Source organism: Ranitomeya variabilis, chromosome 2 (assembly GCF_051348905.1).
Source record: "Ranitomeya variabilis isolate aRanVar5 chromosome 2, aRanVar5.hap1, whole genome shotgun sequence".
Classification (NCBI taxonomy): Eukaryota; Metazoa; Chordata; class Amphibia; order Anura; family Dendrobatidae; genus Ranitomeya; species Ranitomeya variabilis.
Genome location: NC_135233.1, coordinates 125,153,605 through 125,175,108, shown reverse-complemented (window position 1 = coordinate 125,175,108; position 21,504 = coordinate 125,153,605). Strand labels below are relative to the sequence as shown.

Sequence of the window (21,504 nt, the reverse complement as noted above, 5' to 3'; positions counted from 1 at the left end):
ACATCCAATTTTCATCCGTCTGCCAATTTTTATGTCTGTGTGCGATTCATGGTCACTGTATATGATCATGTAAATTTTTTTTGCGTAGTTCAGTTTCCTAGGTTTATCCATAAAAGTATCCATAAAAATCAGATGCCTCGTGTGGGATCTGTGTTTTTTTATTTTTAAGCACCCATAGACTTGAACGAATTTGTCTCACCCGAGACTCAGAATAAAGTAGAACATGCTGTGATTGTCTCTCTCATGGACAGTCGGACCGAGAAAAATATTGTTCATCTGAACAGCCCTATAGAATAACATGGATCAGTGCTGTCCGTACACTTTCCGATTAGAAATTGGATAGTACATGTCCTATTTAGACGCTGATCTGCATGAGCTCTCAAGCTTACTTATTAACATGTGATTGCCTAAAAATAAATGTTACACATCTTGGGGCACTCAAAGCTCCAAACTTAAAGCAATATTTCCCATATGGTTCCTGAATGATAAAAACTAAATCAGGTCCTGTTTGCCCAAACCCCCTCTCAATAAACCACAATTAAAAAATAAAGTGGTTCAAAACTAAAAGTAGTAAAATAAAATGCACGAAACAGAAGTAGGCCAAAATATGCAACTTTTCTTCCAAAAAATTGGTGCAAATTGTATGGTAAGCCCCCTGCCGCACACCTTTATGTCCTCTAGAGCAAGAACTTATATTTAAAAAACACAGCTTTTCTCATACGTCTACCATAAGAGCTGTAGACAGGTCGACTTCAATAGGTTTGATATGGTAAATGATGGACTTTATTTAATTTGCGGCTAAACCAGAGTGAAATATTCCATCTCTCATGTCCTACCAAGTTCACTTACATAATCTCTATTGCGAGCTACGGGGGCTTCTCTGGGAATCCCCTGTAGACCCATCTGCTTTAATGTAGCTGACGGAGTCACTTTAGACACGGTCTGGCCCTCGTCCTGGCAGTACTCATCGTTTTCAGAAGCACAATAAGGATCACAGTCCAAGATAAAAGCTTTGAAGAGCTTCTTTACTAACAAGATGTAATAATAATCAGCAAATTGACCTGACACAAGAAAAAGCACGTACCTAGCTTTACATGGCCGTTATCCGTCAGAAGAATGTTCGCTCCCTAAAAAAACCAAAAAACACAAAATGCATTTAGAATTGAAGGAAATATCTAAATGTTAAAATAAGGTGTCAGAATACACAGAAGAGCAGAGATCCATCTTCCTTCAGGGACAATGAGTCTGTTACACTGACATTATAACGTGTCTGTTCACACCTATTAATCATGGCGCTACATGCAAACGCTTACAAGATTCTTGCCCTTATTCTTTCACTTCTAATCCAATCCAAAAACCAATATCCCTCTTTTTCATTCATTCTGCTTCGTCGCACTGTCATCATCCCCTGTACAAGGAAAAATGTGGCCGAGAAAACATTACGTATGAAAATGTCAGAATGACTGGCAGAGCGGCTCTACACGCATCGGGAGAAATTACACCCCGCTGCCCCCCGAGAACACAATATTTACTTTATGAAAAGGAAATAATTATTTGGAGAAGTAACAACTAGTGATGAGCGAGCGTGCTCGGATAAGGGGTTATCCACGCTCGGGTGCCAAATCAGTGACTTCGGTGTGCTCCAATAATATACTCCAGTCCCTGCGGCTCCGTGTCGACAGCACCAACACATGCAGGGATTGTCCAACAAACAGGCATGTGTTGTGTCTACTGATCAGCCATGAGAAATGCAACCACGGGGACTGGAACATATTATTCAGGCACGCCAAAGACACTCGGATGGCACCTGAGCATGCTCAGATAACACTATATCCGAGCACGTTCGCTCATCACTAATAACAAAGATTAAAGACAGTGAAATAAAAAAGACCAGAAATGCTGAGAAGGCTCAACAGACCCTTCACTGAACATTAAACACAGCTCGACATCGTTTAATTGAAAATAAGTATTTGTAATTAGTATTAAGAATCATAAAAAAGGGCCTTTTTTAGGAAAACAACATCATAACCAAATCCTGAGGATCCCAGTAAGACTCAGTGGGGTCCATCGGTATGAGCCGCTACATTGTGACTTGTTTCTAACAGAAACTACAATGCAGAGGTGGACACCAGCTCCGATCCATTGTTTCCCCATATATTTGGAAATATCGCAGCTAATGGTAACTGCAGATTGCAACCACCAGGGGGCTTATTAGTATGCAGCTCTGTTCAAGTCAATGGAAGCAATATTTTGCTGTAAGCCGGACCAGAGATCTTACTGTATGTGTGAGGAACAATGGCCTTCACAATAATAATAACCAGAGAAGCACAGTTCACCAGCAAAAAAAGCAATGTGTGAACATAGCCTCTCTGATGCTTTTTTCTGCAGTCAAACCTGATCTCTTGGCAGTAAAGAAGCGGCAGAGAAAAAGAAGGTTTTGCTGACTTGTTTGCTGCGTTTTTCAGGATCCCAAAATTGAGCTTTGCGTCCACCATACAAGCATGAACAATGCAAGGTGTTCAGCCACCAATGCAAGACATATGTGAAAGCATAAAACATATTTGGAAAAAGGGCAATTTGAACAAATTATTTAGTGGAAAAATATTTTTATGTCTGAAAAAGTAACTATTCTGCACAAAAAATGTCATGAGTTCATGAAACAATACATAATTACAAATGTAACAAAAGCAGAGCATTTTGTAGGGCTGATACTGTTTCGGACCAGGGCTCACGTGCGCTGTAGTCCAGGCAGTGATAATTCTCCTGCTGATAAAAAATTAATTTTTATAGAAACAACAGCATAGAACCTAATAAGTGATGCAAGGAGCCCTAATTGATATTTAGGTAGCAAGTCATTGTAAATTAAGGGGAAAAAAAACATGTGACAAGTAATAATCAGAAGGTGAATTAACAGTACAAAAAAAATCTCAGAGTTCTACAATGACTGAGCCAAACAAAGAAAAAGAGCATTTGGGTGACAGATGCTCCTTAGATATAGTTATGAAGAGCTTCTATTATCACTTTATCACGTTTTAATGGTGCGCTGGCATAAAATAATTTCCAGAACAGACGACCTATAATTATTCGCATCTTAATTTGTTACTTTTCAAGCCAAGCATAAGATAAGTTACGGTAAGTAGTTCTTGAATTTCACATTTGAACAGAAGAAAAGGCATCAATAAGAAACCTGTTAAGGCCCCTGCCAAAAGCAGCAGCTTTCCTTCCGCTCCGCTATATCGACGGGCGTGACTGCCGATGTCATACAGTTAGGATGAGTTCGTATTATGTTTTGGCATCCGTTAGACGGACTACATTACACCGCGGCATAATGCGGTGTAACGCAGTCCGTTAACGCCACCATTAAGCCCTATGTCGGACGCATCGCTAGCGCACACCCACAATGGGCATGCACTAGCGATGTGCCATCATTGAGTGACGGACCCTGGGACGTGGGCTGCAGCTTTTCCGGGTCCATCACCGCTAGTGTAGATAGAGCATATGCTAGCTCTATCTGCGCCAGCGATTTGGCATGTCGGCACTTGAGTTAATGCAGCCCGTTTAACGCATGTGTTGAACGGGCTGCTGTTAACGCAATGTGAACCCAGCCTTAGGCAGCGAAGAGAAGCATGTCAATCAGCATGATGCCGGCAGTCACGCCCCATTGACAGAGCAGCCCGGAAGAAAAAGAGCGGCTCTATTGACGTGGAGCAGCTGACCCGCCGGCAGTGGTCGGGATTGCTCTGAGCCAGCACAGGGGTTGAACAGGCAGGTAGTTATAGCAACTACTTGCCTGTTCATTTTTAGGCCATAGCAAGGAAAAAAAACAACAATCCTGAATTAGTCTTTGTCTAAGATAATGAAGATTTATCCTTGGAGAAGTACAATAATTAATATCAGATGGGTGGCGGTCTGACACCCGACACAGCCACTGATCAGCGGTTATCTGGTCCCGCTACTGACCGGTACACAGCTCAGGACATCTCCAGACACTCCGTAAATGATATTTTCTGGTGCTGCAGCTCAACTACAAATCATTTCTCAGAATCATTGGTGAAAGACCAACATGTTTCTTACCTTTATGTCCCGATGCATTTTTCCTTTATTGTGTAGATAATATAACCCCTGAAAGAAACATAGCAGCATTACTTTCTAATTAATGAACACAATACATGCCTGCACATTCAAACAGGGTCAACGGTTGCAAACTGTATCGTGATGGAAGGAAAAATGATCCTTTACTGCAGAAAACTTGATATCAATATTTCAAACGAGGGTAAGCAGGGTGATGCTGAAAACAGCAGAGATTTCATTAGTCACGCGTGGCTGCTAGCACGGTGCTCCGAACGGCCAGTGGTCAAGAATCACAAGCAGTTGTGTACTGGATTATCACAGAAAGCGGGGATCCGGGGGGATTCGAAATGTAACACAGGATGAGACAGGAAGTATATTTAAAAAAATGGAGATTTTTTTTGCGTTTTTTTTTTTAAATTGAAGGAAAAGCCAGTCATTGCATCTACCGTATTTTCCGGCGTATAAGACGACCCCCCAACTTTACCAGTTAAAATATAAAATCTTCTTAAAAGTCGGGGGTCTTCTTATACACCCTATGTCGTCTTATAGGGCCGGTGAATATGTGCCTTTTGGGGGGGGGGGGGGGGGAGTGATCCTGATGACGAGGGGGCGTCTCACAGGAAAGTGAGTATCCCCCATTACCTTATCGTAGCGGTGCAGCGTGGGGGTCTCAGTGCTGGGAGTGGCGGCGGCGGCTGCTGTGCTCAGGTGCGGCGGCTGCTGTGCTCTGGTGCGGCGGCTCCTCTTCTGTGTGGGGCCTCTGTGCTGTGCGGTGGCGGTGGCGGCGGCATATCTTTATCCAGTTGGGGCTCCTCCGGCATCTCCTTAGCCCTGGAGGCCCCGCCGCAACTCCATCGGTGCAATGCAGCGGCCATTTTCCCGGAGGCAGCTCAATAGGTGCGATGCGGTGGCCTCCGGGAAAATGGCCGCTGCTCAGATTCAGATCTCGTCCCGAAATCTCGGGACACGAGATCTGAATCTGAGCAGCGGCCATTTTCCCGGAGGCCACCGCATTGCACCGATGGAGTTGCGGCGGTGCCTCCAGGGCTAAGGAGATGCCGGAGGAGCCCCAACTGGATAAAGATACGCCGCTGCCGCCGCCACCTCACAGCACAGAGGCCCCACACAGAAGAGGAGCCGCCGCACCAGAACACAGCAGCCGCCGCCGCTCCCAGCACTGACACCCCTCACTCCCCCTCCCCACCCACCATATACACCGGCGTACAAGTCGATTCCCGGCGTATAAGACGACCCCCGACTTTTAAGAAGATTTTCGGGGGTTAAAAAGTCGTCTTATACGCCGGAAAATACGGGTATTTATTTTTGCAATCCATCTAAATAAAATTAATGTAGCTGCAAATAATGCTTTTCAAATAAAGAAAAATATTAAATTAACAACTTCTTGACCAGATGATTCTTTGTTTGGACTTTAATTTTTCCACACCTTCTTCCAGGAGCTAAGAGCTATAATTTTTATTTTATTTTAGTCACTACATATGCCCACATGAGGGCTTGTTTTCTGCAGGACACGTAGTTGTTTTAAATTACAGAATTTATATCTTCATATAATCTACTGAAAAACAGAAAAAAAAAATCATGGACTGAAATGGTGACAAAAAACATGTGGCCATTATTTTTATATTATAATTTTATATTATTCATCATCTGGTAAAAATGGCCTGGCAGTATGATACTTCAGGTCACTATGACTGGCGACACCAAACCTCTTTTTTTATATATTCTAGTGGTTAAATAAAAATCAGAACTTAAATATATAACACTGTTGCTATTTTCAGAGACCTGGAACTTCTACCTGTGTGTCGGCTCTTTATTTTTTATTTCTTGTCTGCAGAGATAGCGTTTTTACTGATACCATTTTCAGGTACGTATGACAATTTTAACTTTTCTTATTAGATTGTTTTCGGTATATGTGGTGTTCAAAGAACAGCAATTCTGGCATTTATGGTAGAAAAATATTTAGAATTTCAGAGTCCTCAGTGGTCGACACTTTTTAATGGCTAACTGAAAGATGGTAACAAATTCCAAGCTTTCCAGACTACACAGATCTCTTCATCAGGCACAGACTAAAAAAATTCTCAAGAATCACATATTTATGCACAACACAGCACAGAAATAATGTCATAGATAAGACAAAAAGCCACTAAAGCCACTTCTGAAGAAACGTGCACAAATGGACATTGTCTTATCTATGGCATTATTTCTGTGCTGTGTTGTGCATAAATATGTGATTCTTCAGAATTTGTATTAGTCTATGCCTGATGAAGAGACCTGTGTAGTCTCGAAAGCTTGCAATTTGTTACCATCTTTTCAGTTAGCCATTAAAAGGTATCAACCACTGAGGACTCTCAATTCTAAATATTTTTCTATCCACTGGCTAACACAGTACTAAGATATATATCCTTCCTATATCAAAATGGCATTTATGGTAGCAATTTTTTGCATTTTTGTGCCCTTTAATGAACAATTTAATAGTTTTATATTTCAATAAATAAGAATTTTTCTAGTGCAATGATGGAAAATATTTTTTTGATCATTTCTTTACTTCTTAATTTTTGAACATAGAAAACAGGTGGGTATGAGCAATTAAACTTCATCGTGGGTTAATTTAATATACTTTTTAGCCTTTTTAGGGAACGTTAACCTGCTTACCTGAAGTTTGTAGTTAAACTGAACTTCTCTTTTGACTGGACTTTAAAGAAGAAGCAAGATTGCAGTGATGGGAGCTTTCAGTAGGCCTCACTAGCTGCAACTGGAACCTAATGGCTCCCCGCGAGCGCATTGCAGGGAGTCCAATGGGAACGAGTGCAACTAGTCCACGCTCAGTGATTGATCGTTAAAGAGCAGCAATTGCAGGTATCACATAGCTACTGTTAGGGGGATGTTCTGGCTGTATAACACAACCGAGATCTGGAGAAGGCTCAGCTACATATATGGGCACCTTGACTGTGACATACAGTTATTTCAGGGTGCAAGAAGGAGTTAATAACCCAATATATCTAATCTTATGTCTGACATCTGTTTGGTTTGAGATATTTAAACCACCTACTGCAGGATCAGACTACAAAGGTTTTGTTTGATGTCTGGTACCATGGAGACACACAAGCTTTCATACAAGCTATAGATAGCTTTTATTTGTAAAGTTGCTTCATTTTTTTATTACACACATTGTATGTGTATATATATATATATATATATATATATATATATATCTACTATATAATTGTCTAAGGGTCACTTCCGTCCTTCTGTCTGTCTGTCACGGTTATTCATTGGTCGCAGCCTCTTTCTGTCATGTAATCCAAGTCGCTGATTGGTCGTGGCAAAACAGCCACGACCAATCAGCGACGGGCACAGTCCGGCGGAAAAATGGCCGCTCCTTCCTCCCCGTAGTCAGTGCCCCGCTCCGTACTCCCCTCCAGTCTCCGCTCACACAGGGTTAATGGCAGCGTTGACCGCGGGTAACGCACTCGGTTAACGCTGCTATTAACCCTGTGTGACCAACTTTTTACTATTCATGCTGCCTATGCAGCATGAATAGTAAAACGATCTAATGTTAAAAATAATAAAAAAAAATAAAAAATCGTTATATACTCACCGTCCGTCGGCCCCCGGATCGACAACAGGCCTTTCCCGCTCACGACGCTCCGGTAACCAGTCCATGCTGCGATCTCGCGAGATGATGACGTAGCGGTCTCGCGAGACTGCTACGTCATCATCTCGCGAGACCGCAATGCACTCTTGGGACCGGAGCGCACGAGCAGCGTCGGTAACCGCTTCGTTTGGATCTGGGGGCTCCAGAAGGTGAGTATATAACTATTTTTTATTTTATTTATTTATTATTTTTTTTTAACGGGGATATGATGCCCACATTGCTATATACTATGTGGGCTGGGTAATATACTACATGGGCTGGGCAATAAACTACATGGGCTGGGCAATATACTACATGGGCTGGGCAATATACTACGTGGCTGGGCAATATACTACATGGGCTGTGCTATATACTACGTGGCTGGGCAATATACTACATGGGCTGTGCTATATACTACGTGGCTGGGCAATATACTACATGGGCTGTGCTATATACTACATGGCTGGGCAATATACTACGTGGCTGGGCAATATACTACATGGGCTGTACTATATACTACATGGGCTGTGCTATATACTATGTGGCTGGGCAATATACTACATGGGCTGTGCTATATACGTCGCTGGGCAATATACTACATGGGCTGTGCTATATACTACGTGGCTGGGCAATATACTACATGGGCTGTGCTATATACTACGTGGCTGGGCAATATACTACATGACTGGGCAATATACTACATGACTGGGCAATATACTACGTGGCTGGGCAATATACTACGTGGCTGGGCAATATACTACATACTACGTGTCAGGGCAATATACTACGTGGCTCTGTGCTGTATACTACGTGGCTGGGCAATATACTACGTGGCTGGGCAATATACTACGTGGCTGGGCAATATACTACGTGGCTCTGTGCTGTATACTACGTCGCTGTGCAATATGGTACGTGGCTCTGTGCTGTATACTACGTCACTGGGCAATATACTACGTGGCTGGGCAATATATACTACGTAACTGGGCAATATACTACGTCACTGGGCAATATACTACGTCACTGGGCAATATACTACGTGGACATGCATATTCTAGAATACCCGATGCGTTAGAATCGGGCCACCATCTAGTGTATATATATATTTATATATAATTTTTTTTTAAGTTTTACAAGATAATAGAAACAACGCAATCCAGGACCTATATTACCAGTACGCAGACTGGAACAGTAATGCAATTATTAATATAACAAAAAAGTATTAACTAACAAAAACCTGGCTAACAGAATCAGCTTAACACAGCATAAATAAAAAGAAAAGCATCTTTCTAGAGAAGATGTGGAGGAGTTACCGTATATCCCGTTACTACACTTGTTTTATTTTATTTTCTGTCAATTATTAATATGAAGTTGACCTAGATTATTTTTGAGATCCTCTAAAATATACAAAGCCGTAGAGAAGGGATGTCAGACTCAAATACACAGATGGCCAAATTAAAAACTTGGACAAAGTCGAGGGCCAACCTTGACATTTATTAAAATAAATGGGCCCCAAATAGTCCACCATACAGAATAACGGGCCCCACATAATCCACCATACCGAATAAAGAGCCCCACATAGTCCTCCAACAGAATGGCCTGAAATAGTCCTCTATACATCATAATGAGACCCAAATAGCCTTCCATAAGGTATAATGTACCCATATAATCCTCCATACAGAATAATGGCCCCACATAATCTTCCATACAGAATAATGGCCCCAAATAGTCCTCCATTCAGAATAATAGCCCCACATAGCCTCCCATAAGGTATAATGGGCCCCAAAATGTCCTCCATAAAGATAATGGACCAACATTTAAAAAAAACAACAAAAACAAACAAACCTCACCTCAACACCCCGCTGCTCCGGACTTGGCAGCGAGCACTCTGATAAAGTTCTTTATTGCTCGCCATTGTGGTGAGATGAAGTGACGTCTTCACGCCCACTGAGGTGAGACGTCAGACGCAGAGTGAGAATAATGGGGGGAGGGAGCTAATGGCTTCCCTCTTCCATCAGTACTTTCAACTATCGCCATTCGGGATGCCGATACACTTGAAAGACGTCACAGACCAAATACAATCCCAGATTTGGCCTGCAGACTGGAGATTAACGTGTGCTGTAGAGGCAAATAGTTCTATAGTAGTTTTTCCTCAGGAGAACAACATTTCACAATAAACTGTTTCCATTTCAATACTAATTTGCCGCCTTGTGTTTCTTTATTACTTACTGCATCACGTTTTCTACCTTCATAAAATGTTTCAGTTGAGCTATCAATTCTGGGATGGGAGGGATATTAGGTTTTAACAAGAATTTGGGTGGGTTTTTTTGCCAAAAAGAAGGGTGTGCAACAGCTTAGGGGGGCCTTTCAAGTGATCAGCTTAGGCGTTGGAGCTGCTCTAAAAGTGTAGAAGAGCTAAGTGGGGGTTAAGGTGCATTTAGAACACCATAGGATATCGACCATGTCTGAAACTAGCTTCCAGAAGGAGGCTGCTTTAGGGCTTAACCAGAGGCAATGGATTAGACCAGAATCAGGTAGATGGCACCTGGGAGCAGCGGTTAACCTATTCGAGAAAGGATCTTTTTTGGGTCCACTGAAAGTATAGATGGCCCCATGCATGATTTTCAATTGGGTTTCTCTCCAGGATTCATCGACAATGTTCTTTCTGAATGCACCTCAACCCATTCTAATTTTGGCGGAGATTTCCACATTCTCTAGTTGCTTCGTCCAACATTTAAATGTGTCTGGGTGTACTCCCAACAAATTGGGTTTCACAAAATATAGGGTTGATAATGAAGGGGTGTACATTGGGGGATAAGAGGATGATATCTAACTCATTCTGCCTTAGCCTAAAAGTGAGGTTGCTCAGGTTAGCCACGATGGAGAGTCTATTTATAGAGTTTATTCTTCATGCCCTGGGGAAATTCGGGCTTACACCACAATGGAAGGTATTTTAAGGTTCTAAAAGAGAGGGCAAACTTTTTCCTTACTGCTTTGCAGGTAGAGATAGTGTCCCTAAATATAACTGAATGCTTGAGCATGGAAGGCAGGGTGGCAAGGCGAAGTGAAGGAGTGCTGTTAAATTATTAAATTAAAGGGGTATGCAAAAATCAGACTCTGATGTACAGTCTGAGTAGGTGCATCTTTTACTACTATTTGAGATGAGTTAAAAGGAAAAAAAAAACAGACATGAGTAGATACTACTTATGTCTATGTCTATGTTCACAAAGCTGAAATTGTTTTGAGCAGAAGGCATGAAAATATCCTGTTATGTTTAATTGGGAAAACCTTGGTCAAATATTATTCATACACATCAAATCCTATTCTGATCATATAAGCTTCCCACGTGGAGCTAAACCTATAAAGGACCATGTCCCCCTTCTCAATCAGTTGATTTTATTCTCCAAGGCTTCTAAAGTGAAAAATCAAATTAGCACAGTGGACTAAACAGAAACTTTCAACCCCATCCTATAGGGGACAAATTGTTAAAATACAAACGAAAAACAAAAACAAAAGAAGTGTTGCTTATCATCACTGGCACCCCATCACACCTGCCCTTGGGCTCCGGTGGTCTCAGCTGAGACTAGAACTAGTAATGATGTATCATCCATGCATGGAATGTTATCATCTCCAGTCCTGGCAGAGAACAAACGGAAGCGCTAAGAAGTATTAATGTCTATATTTTATAATGATGCCATTCCCCTGGACAGTTTTGAAAAAGCAGTGGAAAAATCCACAAAAGGACATGTGGACAGCTGATACTCCAAATTTACGGCGTCTAACAGAATCAGGACTGGATATAAATTTTAAGAAAAATCACGCACATGCTTCAGAGAATATCAGCAACATGAATATACAAACACTGAGAACTTGAATGTCTCAGCATGTCAATTTATGCTGTAGATGACACCGTGGAGTTCACTCTTTGCACTTCTTGAAAACTCCTTTTTAATTAGCCCAGTGTGGTTAATTTAAAAAAAAAAAAGAAAGAAAAAGCTAACACCTACTAGACCAACTGCACTCATCCACTCTTCTTCTGGCTGCAACCTCACACCCTGCCCACCCCACCCGAGACCCTTTCTTCCCCTACCAGCAGAGGGCATCAGGTGACCACTGATCGGCTGCAGCCCTAACATTCCAAGTGTTACTGATGTCCCTCTTCAAGCCCCCTAAAGAAATGAAGAAAAGGAGCTGGGACAGCTAGTTTTTTCCTCTATTGATTTTGAACTCCACTTAAGACTATTGAAAAAAGGGTTCTCAAGTAGAAGACAACTTGTTAACAGCGCCATTTCTGCAATGAAATTCACAGTTGTATTTCAGGTTCATGGGAGCTTGTCTGAATAAATTCCACCATAGAAACGACCTATGTGCACATTCCCTTAATGAAAAATTCAGTTTTAATATGTATCTACAGTAAGATAGTAACTGACAACAAACTCATCAATCCTGCACACTTTCATAAATCCAATGATTATTATCATATACATTTGGTATACAGAGAACAAAACAATAAATGGACTAAAGAAAATTGTAGTCTGCTTGCCCTGAGACACATACAGTGGGGAAAATAAGTTTTTAAAATGTCACAAATTTTCTAAGTAAATGTATTTGTAGAGGCCATTGTTGCTGTGGCTTTGTAATGGTGGGGCGGCGCGGTCTGGAGTCATGGGGGCTCAGTCTCGCAGCATGGGTGCTGTGGGGCAACAGGCCGTCCGCCCTGCTGGTGCATGGCCGCTGCGGCGGTGGTCGCCGCACGGCTACGCTCCGTTAGGGCGTTAGGACCCACTACGAGGTTTGCCGTGAAGGGGCAGTGGGCTTCATACAGTCTGATCAGAATGTTAAACTGAAAACCTCATGTTCAGTATTTAAATTTTTGACTAGCGGCTTTAGATCAACGTATGATTTTGGGATGTGCGGTTCATGCTCTTTTTTTCTTTTCTTTTTTTTTTTTTGCACAAAGAATGTATTTGTAGAGGTGCTATTGACATGAAATTCTCACCAGATGTCGGTAACAACCCATCCTATCTACACAGGCAAAGAAATCAAACCAAAATGTCCACAAATTACCATATATACTCGAGTATAAGCCGAGAATTGCAGCCAAAAAAAAATGGGCTGAAAGTGCCCCTCTCGGCTTACACTTGAGTCATGGTCGGCGGGGGGGTCGGCGGGTGAGGGGGAGCGACACCTGTCAAATACTCACCTGCTCCCAGCGCTCCTGACACGGTCCCTGCATGTCCCACGGTCTTGGGACACGGCAGCTTCTTCCCCTGTTCAGCGGTCACTGGTACCGCTCATTAAAGTTATGAATATGGACTCCACTCCCATAGGGGTGGAGCCGCATATTCATTACTGTAATGAGCGGTACAATGTGACCGCTCACTATAGCAAGAAGCTGCCGCTCCCGGAGACGTGCAGGGACCGCGTCAGGAGCGCCTGGAGCAGGTGAGTATTTCATATTCACCTTTCCGCGTTCCACCGACGCTCCGTCTTCCACGTCCTCTGCAGTGACTGTTCAGGTCAGAGGGCGCGATGACGTATTAGTGTGCGCGCCGCCCTCTGCCTGAACAGTCAGTGCAGAGAGATGGGACGCTGAGGAGCAGCGACGAGAGGCGAGTATGTCATTTTTTTTTTTTAGTGCAGCAGCATTACATGTGGCACAATGCTATATGGAGTGTCTGTGGGGCCATAAAGAACTGCATGGAGCATTATATGGAGCCATAACCGCATGGAGCATTATATGGAGCATCTATGGGGCCATAATGAACTGCATGGAGAATTATATGGGGCATCTATGGGGCCATAAAGAACTACATGGAGCATTATATGGGGCATCTATGGGGCCATAATGAACTGCATGGAGCATTATATGGGGCATCTATGGGGCCATAAAGAACTGCATGGAGCATTATATGGAGCATCTATGGGGCCATAAAGAACTGCATGGAGCATTACATGGGGCATTTATGGGGCCATAAAGAACTGCATGGGGCATCTTATCGGGCCATAAAGAACTGCATGGAGCATTATATGGGGCATATTTGTATATGCAGCATCTTATGGGGCCATAATGAACTGTATGGAGGATTATATGGGGCTCCAGATTCAATATGGATATTCAAAAACACTTAACCTACTGATGTCTCAATTCATTTTACTTTTATTGGTATCTATTTTTATTTTTGACATTTACCCGTAGCTGCTGCATTTTCCACCCTAGGCTTATACTCGAGTCAATAAGATTTCCCAGTTTTTTGTTGCAAAATTAGGGGGGTCGGCTTATACTCGAGTATACACGGTATGTCTGCCAATGAGAAATGACACAGGGAAAAAAGTATTAAACACATGAAGAAAGAGGTGCAAAAAGCCACGGAAAGGCATGATACCAGCTGAAGTCCATCAGTAATTAGAAAGCAATCTTGCCATTTGGCGAAAATATCAGCAGGTTCAACTGATGGTCTATAAAGAGGTGTCTCATTACCAAGGAGCCACACAAGAAACATCTCATGATAGGTAAAACCAGCGAGCCGTCTCAAGACCTTAGTAACCTTATTGTTGCAAAAGATTCTGATAACACTGGTTACAGAAGAATTTCTAAGCTGCTGAAAGGTTGCAGTGAACACTGTTGGGGTCATAATCCAGAAGTGGAAAGAACATAATTTCACCATAAACCAGCCACAACAAGGTGCTCCCCATAAGATTTCAGACAGAGGAGTCAAAATTACCAGAAAATGTGTCCAAATGCCAAGGACCACCTGCGGAGAGCTACATGAAGACTTGAAATCAACAGGTACAATTGTTTCAAAGAAAACAGTAAGTAATGCAGTCGACCTCCATTGCCTGACTGCACGCTCGCCACGCAAAACAAAAAGCATGTTTAAAAGTGTTAAAAGTTTGCTCCACATTTAGACAAGCCTGGGAAATACTGGGAGTATACACTTATGTGGATAAAATGTTTGCCCCCTTCCTAATTTCCTGTTCTTTTGCATGTTTGTCACACTTAAATGTTTCAGATCACCAAACAAATTTAAATATTAGACAAAGATAACACAAAATACAGTTTTTAAATGAAGATTTTGATTAACGGAAAAATAAATCCAAACGTACAAGGCCTTGTGTGAAAAAGTGATTGCCCTAAACCCCCTAAAACATAAATTAACTTTGGTTTATCACACCTTTGGGAAGCAGAGTTCAAATTCCCTAGCCACATGCAGGACTGATTACCGCCATGCCTGTTTTCAATCAAGAAATCACTTAAATAGGACTAGCCTGAAAAAGTGAAGTAGACCAGAAGATCCTCAAAAGCTAGACATCATGCTGCAGTCCAAATAAATTCTGGACCAAATGAGAATCAAAGTAATTGAGATCTATCAGTCTGGAAAAGGTTATAAAGCCATTTCTAATGCTTTACGACTCCAGCGAACCACAGTGAGAGCCATTATCTACTAATGGCGAAACCATGGAACAGTGGTGAACCTTCCCAAGAGTGCACTGACGACTCATCCAAGAGGTCACAAAAAACCTCACAACAACATCCAAAGAACTGAAGGCGTCACCTACCTTTGTTAAGGTCAGTGTTCATCACTACACCATAAGAAAGAGAATGGGCAAAAATGGCATGCATAGCAGAGTTCCAAGACAAAAACCACTGCTGAGCAATAAGAACATTTGGATCATCTCAGTTTTGTCAGAAAACATCTTGATGATCCCTAAGACTTTTGGGAGAATACTCTGTGGACTGACGAGTCAAAAGCTGAACTTTTTGGAAGGTATATGTCCCATTATATCTGCCACAGAAGTAACAAAGTAAAGCATTTCAGAAAAGGAACATCATACCAACAGTAAAATATGAAAAATAAAAATAGGGAGGACTAAGGAGTATTAAGGGTATCAAAAATTTATTTAAATATACAAAATGTGAAAATACACATAAACTCTATAAATATGAAACATATATCAAATGCATACAAGGTGCATAAGGACGGAAGGTGGAAACAAAGTCCCCCCCGGCGAGCGGTGCCCCAAAAATGTTTTAGTAAGCAGTCACCAACAGGCTGTATAATATAAAACCGTGGTACACACTCAAATACATGTAGTAAAGCGACATGCCGTCGCTAATAATAAACCATACAGGGTGTGCTTACCGCAATTAAGAGTGGGCAAACCAGGACGCCGGGCTGGAACCAGGATAAAAAGACCCCCAAATAAAATATGGTGGTGGCAGCATGATGGTTTGTGTCTATTTTGCTGCTTCGGGACCTGGAAGACTTGCAGTGGTTAGCGAAACCATGAATTATGCTGTCTACCAAAAAGTCCTGAAGGAGAATGTCTGGCCATCTTTTTGTGACCTCAAGTTGAAGAGCACTTGGGTTATGCATCAGGACAATGATACAAAACAAATGAGGAAGTCAACCTCTGAATGGCTTAAGAAAAACAAAATTAAGACTTTGTAGCGGCCTAGTCAAAGTCCTGACCTTAATCCAATTGAGATGCTGAGGCATGACTTTAAAAAGGAGGTTCATGCTTGGACCCAGTGGCCTAACCAGTTATTAGGTTTAGGGGCAAACACTTTTTTCACACAGGGCTCTGTAGGTTTGGATGTCTTTTTAACTGCATTATGTGTTTCCTTGTGCTATCTTTGTCTAATACTTGAATTTGTTTGGTGATCTTAAACATTTAAGAGTGACAAACACTTTCATACGATTGTGCATACAGGCATCTTTGAAATAAAAATGTGACACAACTGTATAGTCTATATAGTCTGGTCAGATGAGACCAAAATTGAACTCTTTGGATGCCATAATACACACCATGTTTGGAGGCCAAAAGGCACTGCATGTGAGCCCAAAAACACCATTCCAGCAATGAAGATTGAAGATGGGAACATCATGGTGTGTGGCTGTTTTTCAGCATACAGCACTAGCAAACTTCATATTATTGAAGGAAGGATGAATGGACAAATGTACGCAGAGATTCTTGATTCAAATCTGCCACAATGTTCCAGGATGATGAAGATGAAACAAGGGTGGACATTTCAGCAAGACAATGATCCCAAACACAGAGGATAGGAAACTATGAATTTGTTTGAAAGAACGAAAATAAAGCTGCTAAAATGGCCCAGACAATCACCTGACCTGAATCCAATAGAAAAGGAACTAAAGCTCAGAGTTCATAGGAGGAGCCCACAGAACCTTCATTATTAAAAGAGTGTTTGTATTGAAGAATGGGCCAAAATCACACCTAAGCAATTCAGGCGACTAGTTTCTCCATACAGAAGGAGTCTTGAAGTCGTCATCACCAACAAAGAATTTTGAACCAAGTATTAAATAATTTTCAGTAATAATGTTTAATACTTTTTTCCTGTGTCATTTCTCATTATTACACACAATTTATGGACATCTATGGTTTAATGTTTCGCCTTTGTGGACTGTATGGGATTTTACCGTCATCTGGTGAGAATTTCATGTCAAGAGCATCTTTAGAAATATATTTAGTAAAATTGGTGATGTGTTCAATACTTATTTCACCAGCTTTAAGTCTGCATGGGAGTTGTATGTACAAAACAGAATTAATCAGTTTTAGGTGCACTGAAACAATTCTAAAAAGCACAACTGAAAAACAGCTCCATATAGGTAAGTAAACTCTAAATCTGGAGATCAAATGTTACAAACCGACAATTTATGATGAAGTGGTGCCAATGAAATTAACACAAGGAAACAAGGCACAATTGCTGAATTCTCATATACCGTTCACAAGACTGTGGGCCAATTCAGAAAATCACACAGCACAGGCATCTGTGCTTCGTATAAAAAAAGAAAAACACATACGGTAGTTTGTGTGCGAAAGGCAATGGGTCATATCAACCCTTCCAGAAGCTGTAAAACAATCGGTTTCCTTTCTATTAGTGCAGGAGGGACAAGGAAGCAGAAACTTGAGGTGGGATTTTATGGTTGTAGTGACAGCTCTGCTTCACAATGCACATTGATGGAAGTGTAATAACTACCTTAGGAGTGTCAAGGAACCAGCCAAGATGTATTGATCCTGTAGATCCACTGACCCTGCTGTAAATTCTGACACACACGGTTACCTGCTTTACTTTGGGTCCTGGAACCTATTCAAGCCATGCCATTATCTCCATGCTTCTCTCAAGGACTGCTGAAAATGTTTATTTGCTCCCACACTCCAAAAGACAAGCTGTTAGGTCAACCAGGGTCTGCTTACACGGACCGACCAGCGGCACTAAATGACCAACGATCGGCAAATATTTACTGATCGGCGGTCGTGTCATAGCCTGTTTACCCAAGCAGACCGCGGTACAGGATGCGTACAGAGTGATGTGTAATAGATCGCTGAGTGCGCACAGGCAGCCATTGTTCTTGGCAGTGCGCGTCATTTACACAGGACGACGCACCGCTGAGAACGAGGATCTTTCTGCACAAAAGACTATTTCATCCGATGATGGAGCGTTTTGCTCTTTCAAAGATTCTGTAAATAAAAAGTGTTCTTTACAAAAAAAAAAAATATACATTTGTGATGTCACCGTGTCCATAAAAGTCCGATCTCTCAAAATATAAAATTATTCAACCTAATCGGTAAACACTGTGAACAGAAACAAATTCTAAACTACATAATTGTGGGGGTCTCTGCAATGCCACAAAAAAATGCAGTGATTAAAATGTCTTCTCAATCCCAAGATGGCATTAATAAAAATATCGTCTCACCTCGCAAAAAATAAACCTTCAAAACTACTTCATTGATCGAAAAATGAAAACATTACAGGTCTCAAAAATTGGCAACACAAAAAATTTATTTATTTATTTTTTTAACCAAAATAATAATATAAAAAAAACTGGTCAAATTGTTTATCGCCGTAATCGTACTGACAAAGAGAATCATGATCTCAGATGTATGCCATAAATACAAAATCTCAAAAAACAATGTCAGAATTTTGGGGTTTATCACAATTTCACCGCACTTGGAACTTTTTCTTTTTCCAGTTTTCCAGTATATTATATAGTAAAATTACTCTATATTTTTATAGAAGTATTTAATGAGCACATGAGAAGGTTATTGTGAAAGGAGGAGGGAGCAGGTGAAGAAAAAAAAAGTTAAAAACGTAACAAAAAAAACTGATTTAAACAAAAGGTCATTTTCTGATGATGTTACATATATAAAAATATAATATTTAATACCATCAATGCTGAGGACCAAAGGCCTTCTTCCCAGGAGAAATGTGCATCATAGAACGTGAAGATGAGGGTTTTCTTTATGGTCTACTACTTGTTTCGGGTTCTCGCTGTCCGATGACAGCACTGGTGCTTTACACTTTCTCTTACAATGAGGGCTATCGTATTGTTTCCATCACACGCAGATATTGGGAGCTGACTATTGCTACACTATCATACTGTGGATTTAGGGCCGTGTGTGGGTGCGGCGGCGCCTCCAGGATGCGGCATTGTCATCGCTGTGAATGCTATGACAGCTAGCCAGGGTATGCACATGGAGACACGGATATGACTGTCAGGATGCAGCTGCATGAACAAAGCATGTGAGTAACACAAGAGTAGCCTGGGCTGAAAAGGTTTTATTCCAAGAAAAGAGGCCGTACAAGAGGATACTGTAGAGACCTAATATCATCAGATTCCTGACCTTCAGTAACAACATGCTATTCACGTAATCAACCTCAATAAGGTTAAAAGTGGATCTATCAGAACTATGCATCTAAATAAAAAAAACCTTTTATATGGTCATTATTGCTCTCTGAAACAATATGACCAGATAAACTACTCTGAGGAGTTATTTGGCCATGGACCCTAAATGTCAATGTTTTGTTCACTGAGCACTTTTGCCTTGAGACATGGTGCTCCAACATGCTGATAAAAGGAGTGGTCATCACCACAACAAGCCCTACAAACAGGCTCTCCATGCATGTGCGGTGACAGTGACACAGCCGCGGCACATGCAGCTGCGGCACCGATCAGCCGGCGCGCTCCATGTATCCGGGTTCCCTTTGCAGCTTATTCGGCAAGCGCTATAGCTGAAGAAATTCGCTCAACTCTAGTCATCTCAAATTTGTTCTGCTGGGAGACGTTGGAGGAAGATTAGATCGCATTCTTTATTCATGGCAGTGTTCATATGCAAAACTGTGAGAGCCCACTCCTCTGGATGAAAAGCAACCCCACACTAGTGGTCTCAGGATGTTTTAATGTCGGCATGACACAGGACTCATGGAAGCACTTTTTTTCCCTCTCTGGACAATCATTCTTCCAGATGTCCCAAAAAGTCTGAAGAGGGCTTCATCAGAGAAAATAAACTTTACCTCAGTCATTTGCAGGACAATATCTGTACTTCCTGAAAAGTTATGTTATTTTTTAAAGATGAAGCCCCCTTCATACTGTTTGGGACACCTACAAGAGAGACTGTCTGGAGGAGAAAAGGTGAGTGCTACCATGAGACCTGGGCCATGCCAACAGTACAGAATCTTGAGACCATTCATGTGTGGGGTTGCTTTTCATCCAGAGGGTGGGCTCACATAATTTTGCTGAAGTGGCTCTGTGAACAAAACCTTGAAATTTTGGTCCCATGACCAGGAAACTAGCCAGGTCCCCATAAGAACTTGTGGTCAATCCTCAAAAACCTGGAGGATAAAAACAACACAGCAATTGTGATAAACTCCCAGCACTGATCTGACAAGAATCTGATCTTATCAGTCAGGATTTGGCCCAGAATCCGAGGTCCAGCTGTCAGGGCGACTTGTAGAAGTCATGAAAAATAAGGATTAACACAGTTAAATATTGAGTTACTGCATAAATTGTATGTATTTGTCAATAAAAAGTGCAAAAACTTATGAAATACTTGAACTTCAGTAACCAAAGAAACATCCGACTAATAGATCTAAAAACTTTGCAAATTCCGAAATTTGTGTCAGTTCAAAACTTTTGGCCACAGTTATAACCTGGCACTCGCTGTGCTGGCTGTCTGTGTGGCTTTGACCAAGATAAATCTGATCTCTTTATTTTAAAGTGAATGATGAGCAGAAGAAGCAGGGGGAAGGGGAAGAAGTGGCTCATAAGTGGAGAAAGAAGCAGGTTTCTATAATAAGATATATTAGAAAGTTTCTTATATTCACCTGTACTACTGATTTATGCAAAGTTTGTTGACGCAGAAGTGACAATTTAAAGCTTATGATGCAGAGTCCATCCTACAAATTATACCTGCTAAGACCAAGAAAAACCTCCGGCAGCTTTCCCCGTGTGTCCTTGGTAACCATTATAAAAGTAAATCGACGAAGTGCAGGGTACAAGAGGTGAGCGGTGGGATGTTATCTATGGTTACGCTGCCTCCTCACACAATGACAGGATGCAATTTGCCTTCAGAACATTGCTGTTAAACACTGTGTACTCGCAGGATTGAATTCTTAGGACAGCAAAACCTCCAAGGTTACTTGTGACTCACACAACCCATCACACAAGTGACAGCGCCGGTACCTGCAGCGTTTCCCGGGAAACATATGCAATCTGCTGTTCTGAGAGCGGTCCGGTCACTGTGGGGGAAGACAAGAAAACATTTACATTCAATTAGTCCAGTAATGTACGGCGAGTCCGGGACACGGTACACAAGAGCTACACACATCGGATGGTGTCAGACAGCACGGAAATGGGAAATGGCAGGGGATTCCAGTCCCAGAAACACAATTATTCAGAATACTTTTCTCCAGAGAAAACTTAAAAGAACTAAATCACCTTTTGTGGGTAATTATACAGATATTTATTCTTTGTGTGAAC

The 21,504-nt window shown here is 41.6% G+C and overlaps 1 protein-coding gene across 4 annotated transcripts in view; it reads right to left on the bottom strand.

The window, feature by feature from the left end:
- Positions 1 to 21,504, bottom strand: part of MAP4K3 (mitogen-activated protein kinase kinase kinase kinase 3) — a 306,530-nt gene that overhangs the window by 123,568 nt on the left and 161,458 nt on the right. For all 4 annotated transcript variants that reach the window (XM_077282921.1, XM_077282922.1, XM_077282923.1 and 1 more), the window contains exons 5-7: positions 21,208 to 21,263; positions 4,075 to 4,122; positions 1,085 to 1,127 (exon numbers count right to left, since the gene is read on the bottom strand). In XM_077282921.1, the coding sequence (XP_077139036.1) occupies positions 1,085 to 1,127; positions 4,075 to 4,122; positions 21,208 to 21,263 (147 nt within the window). The remainder of the gene's footprint in view (positions 1 to 1,084; positions 1,128 to 4,074; positions 4,123 to 21,207; positions 21,264 to 21,504) is intronic.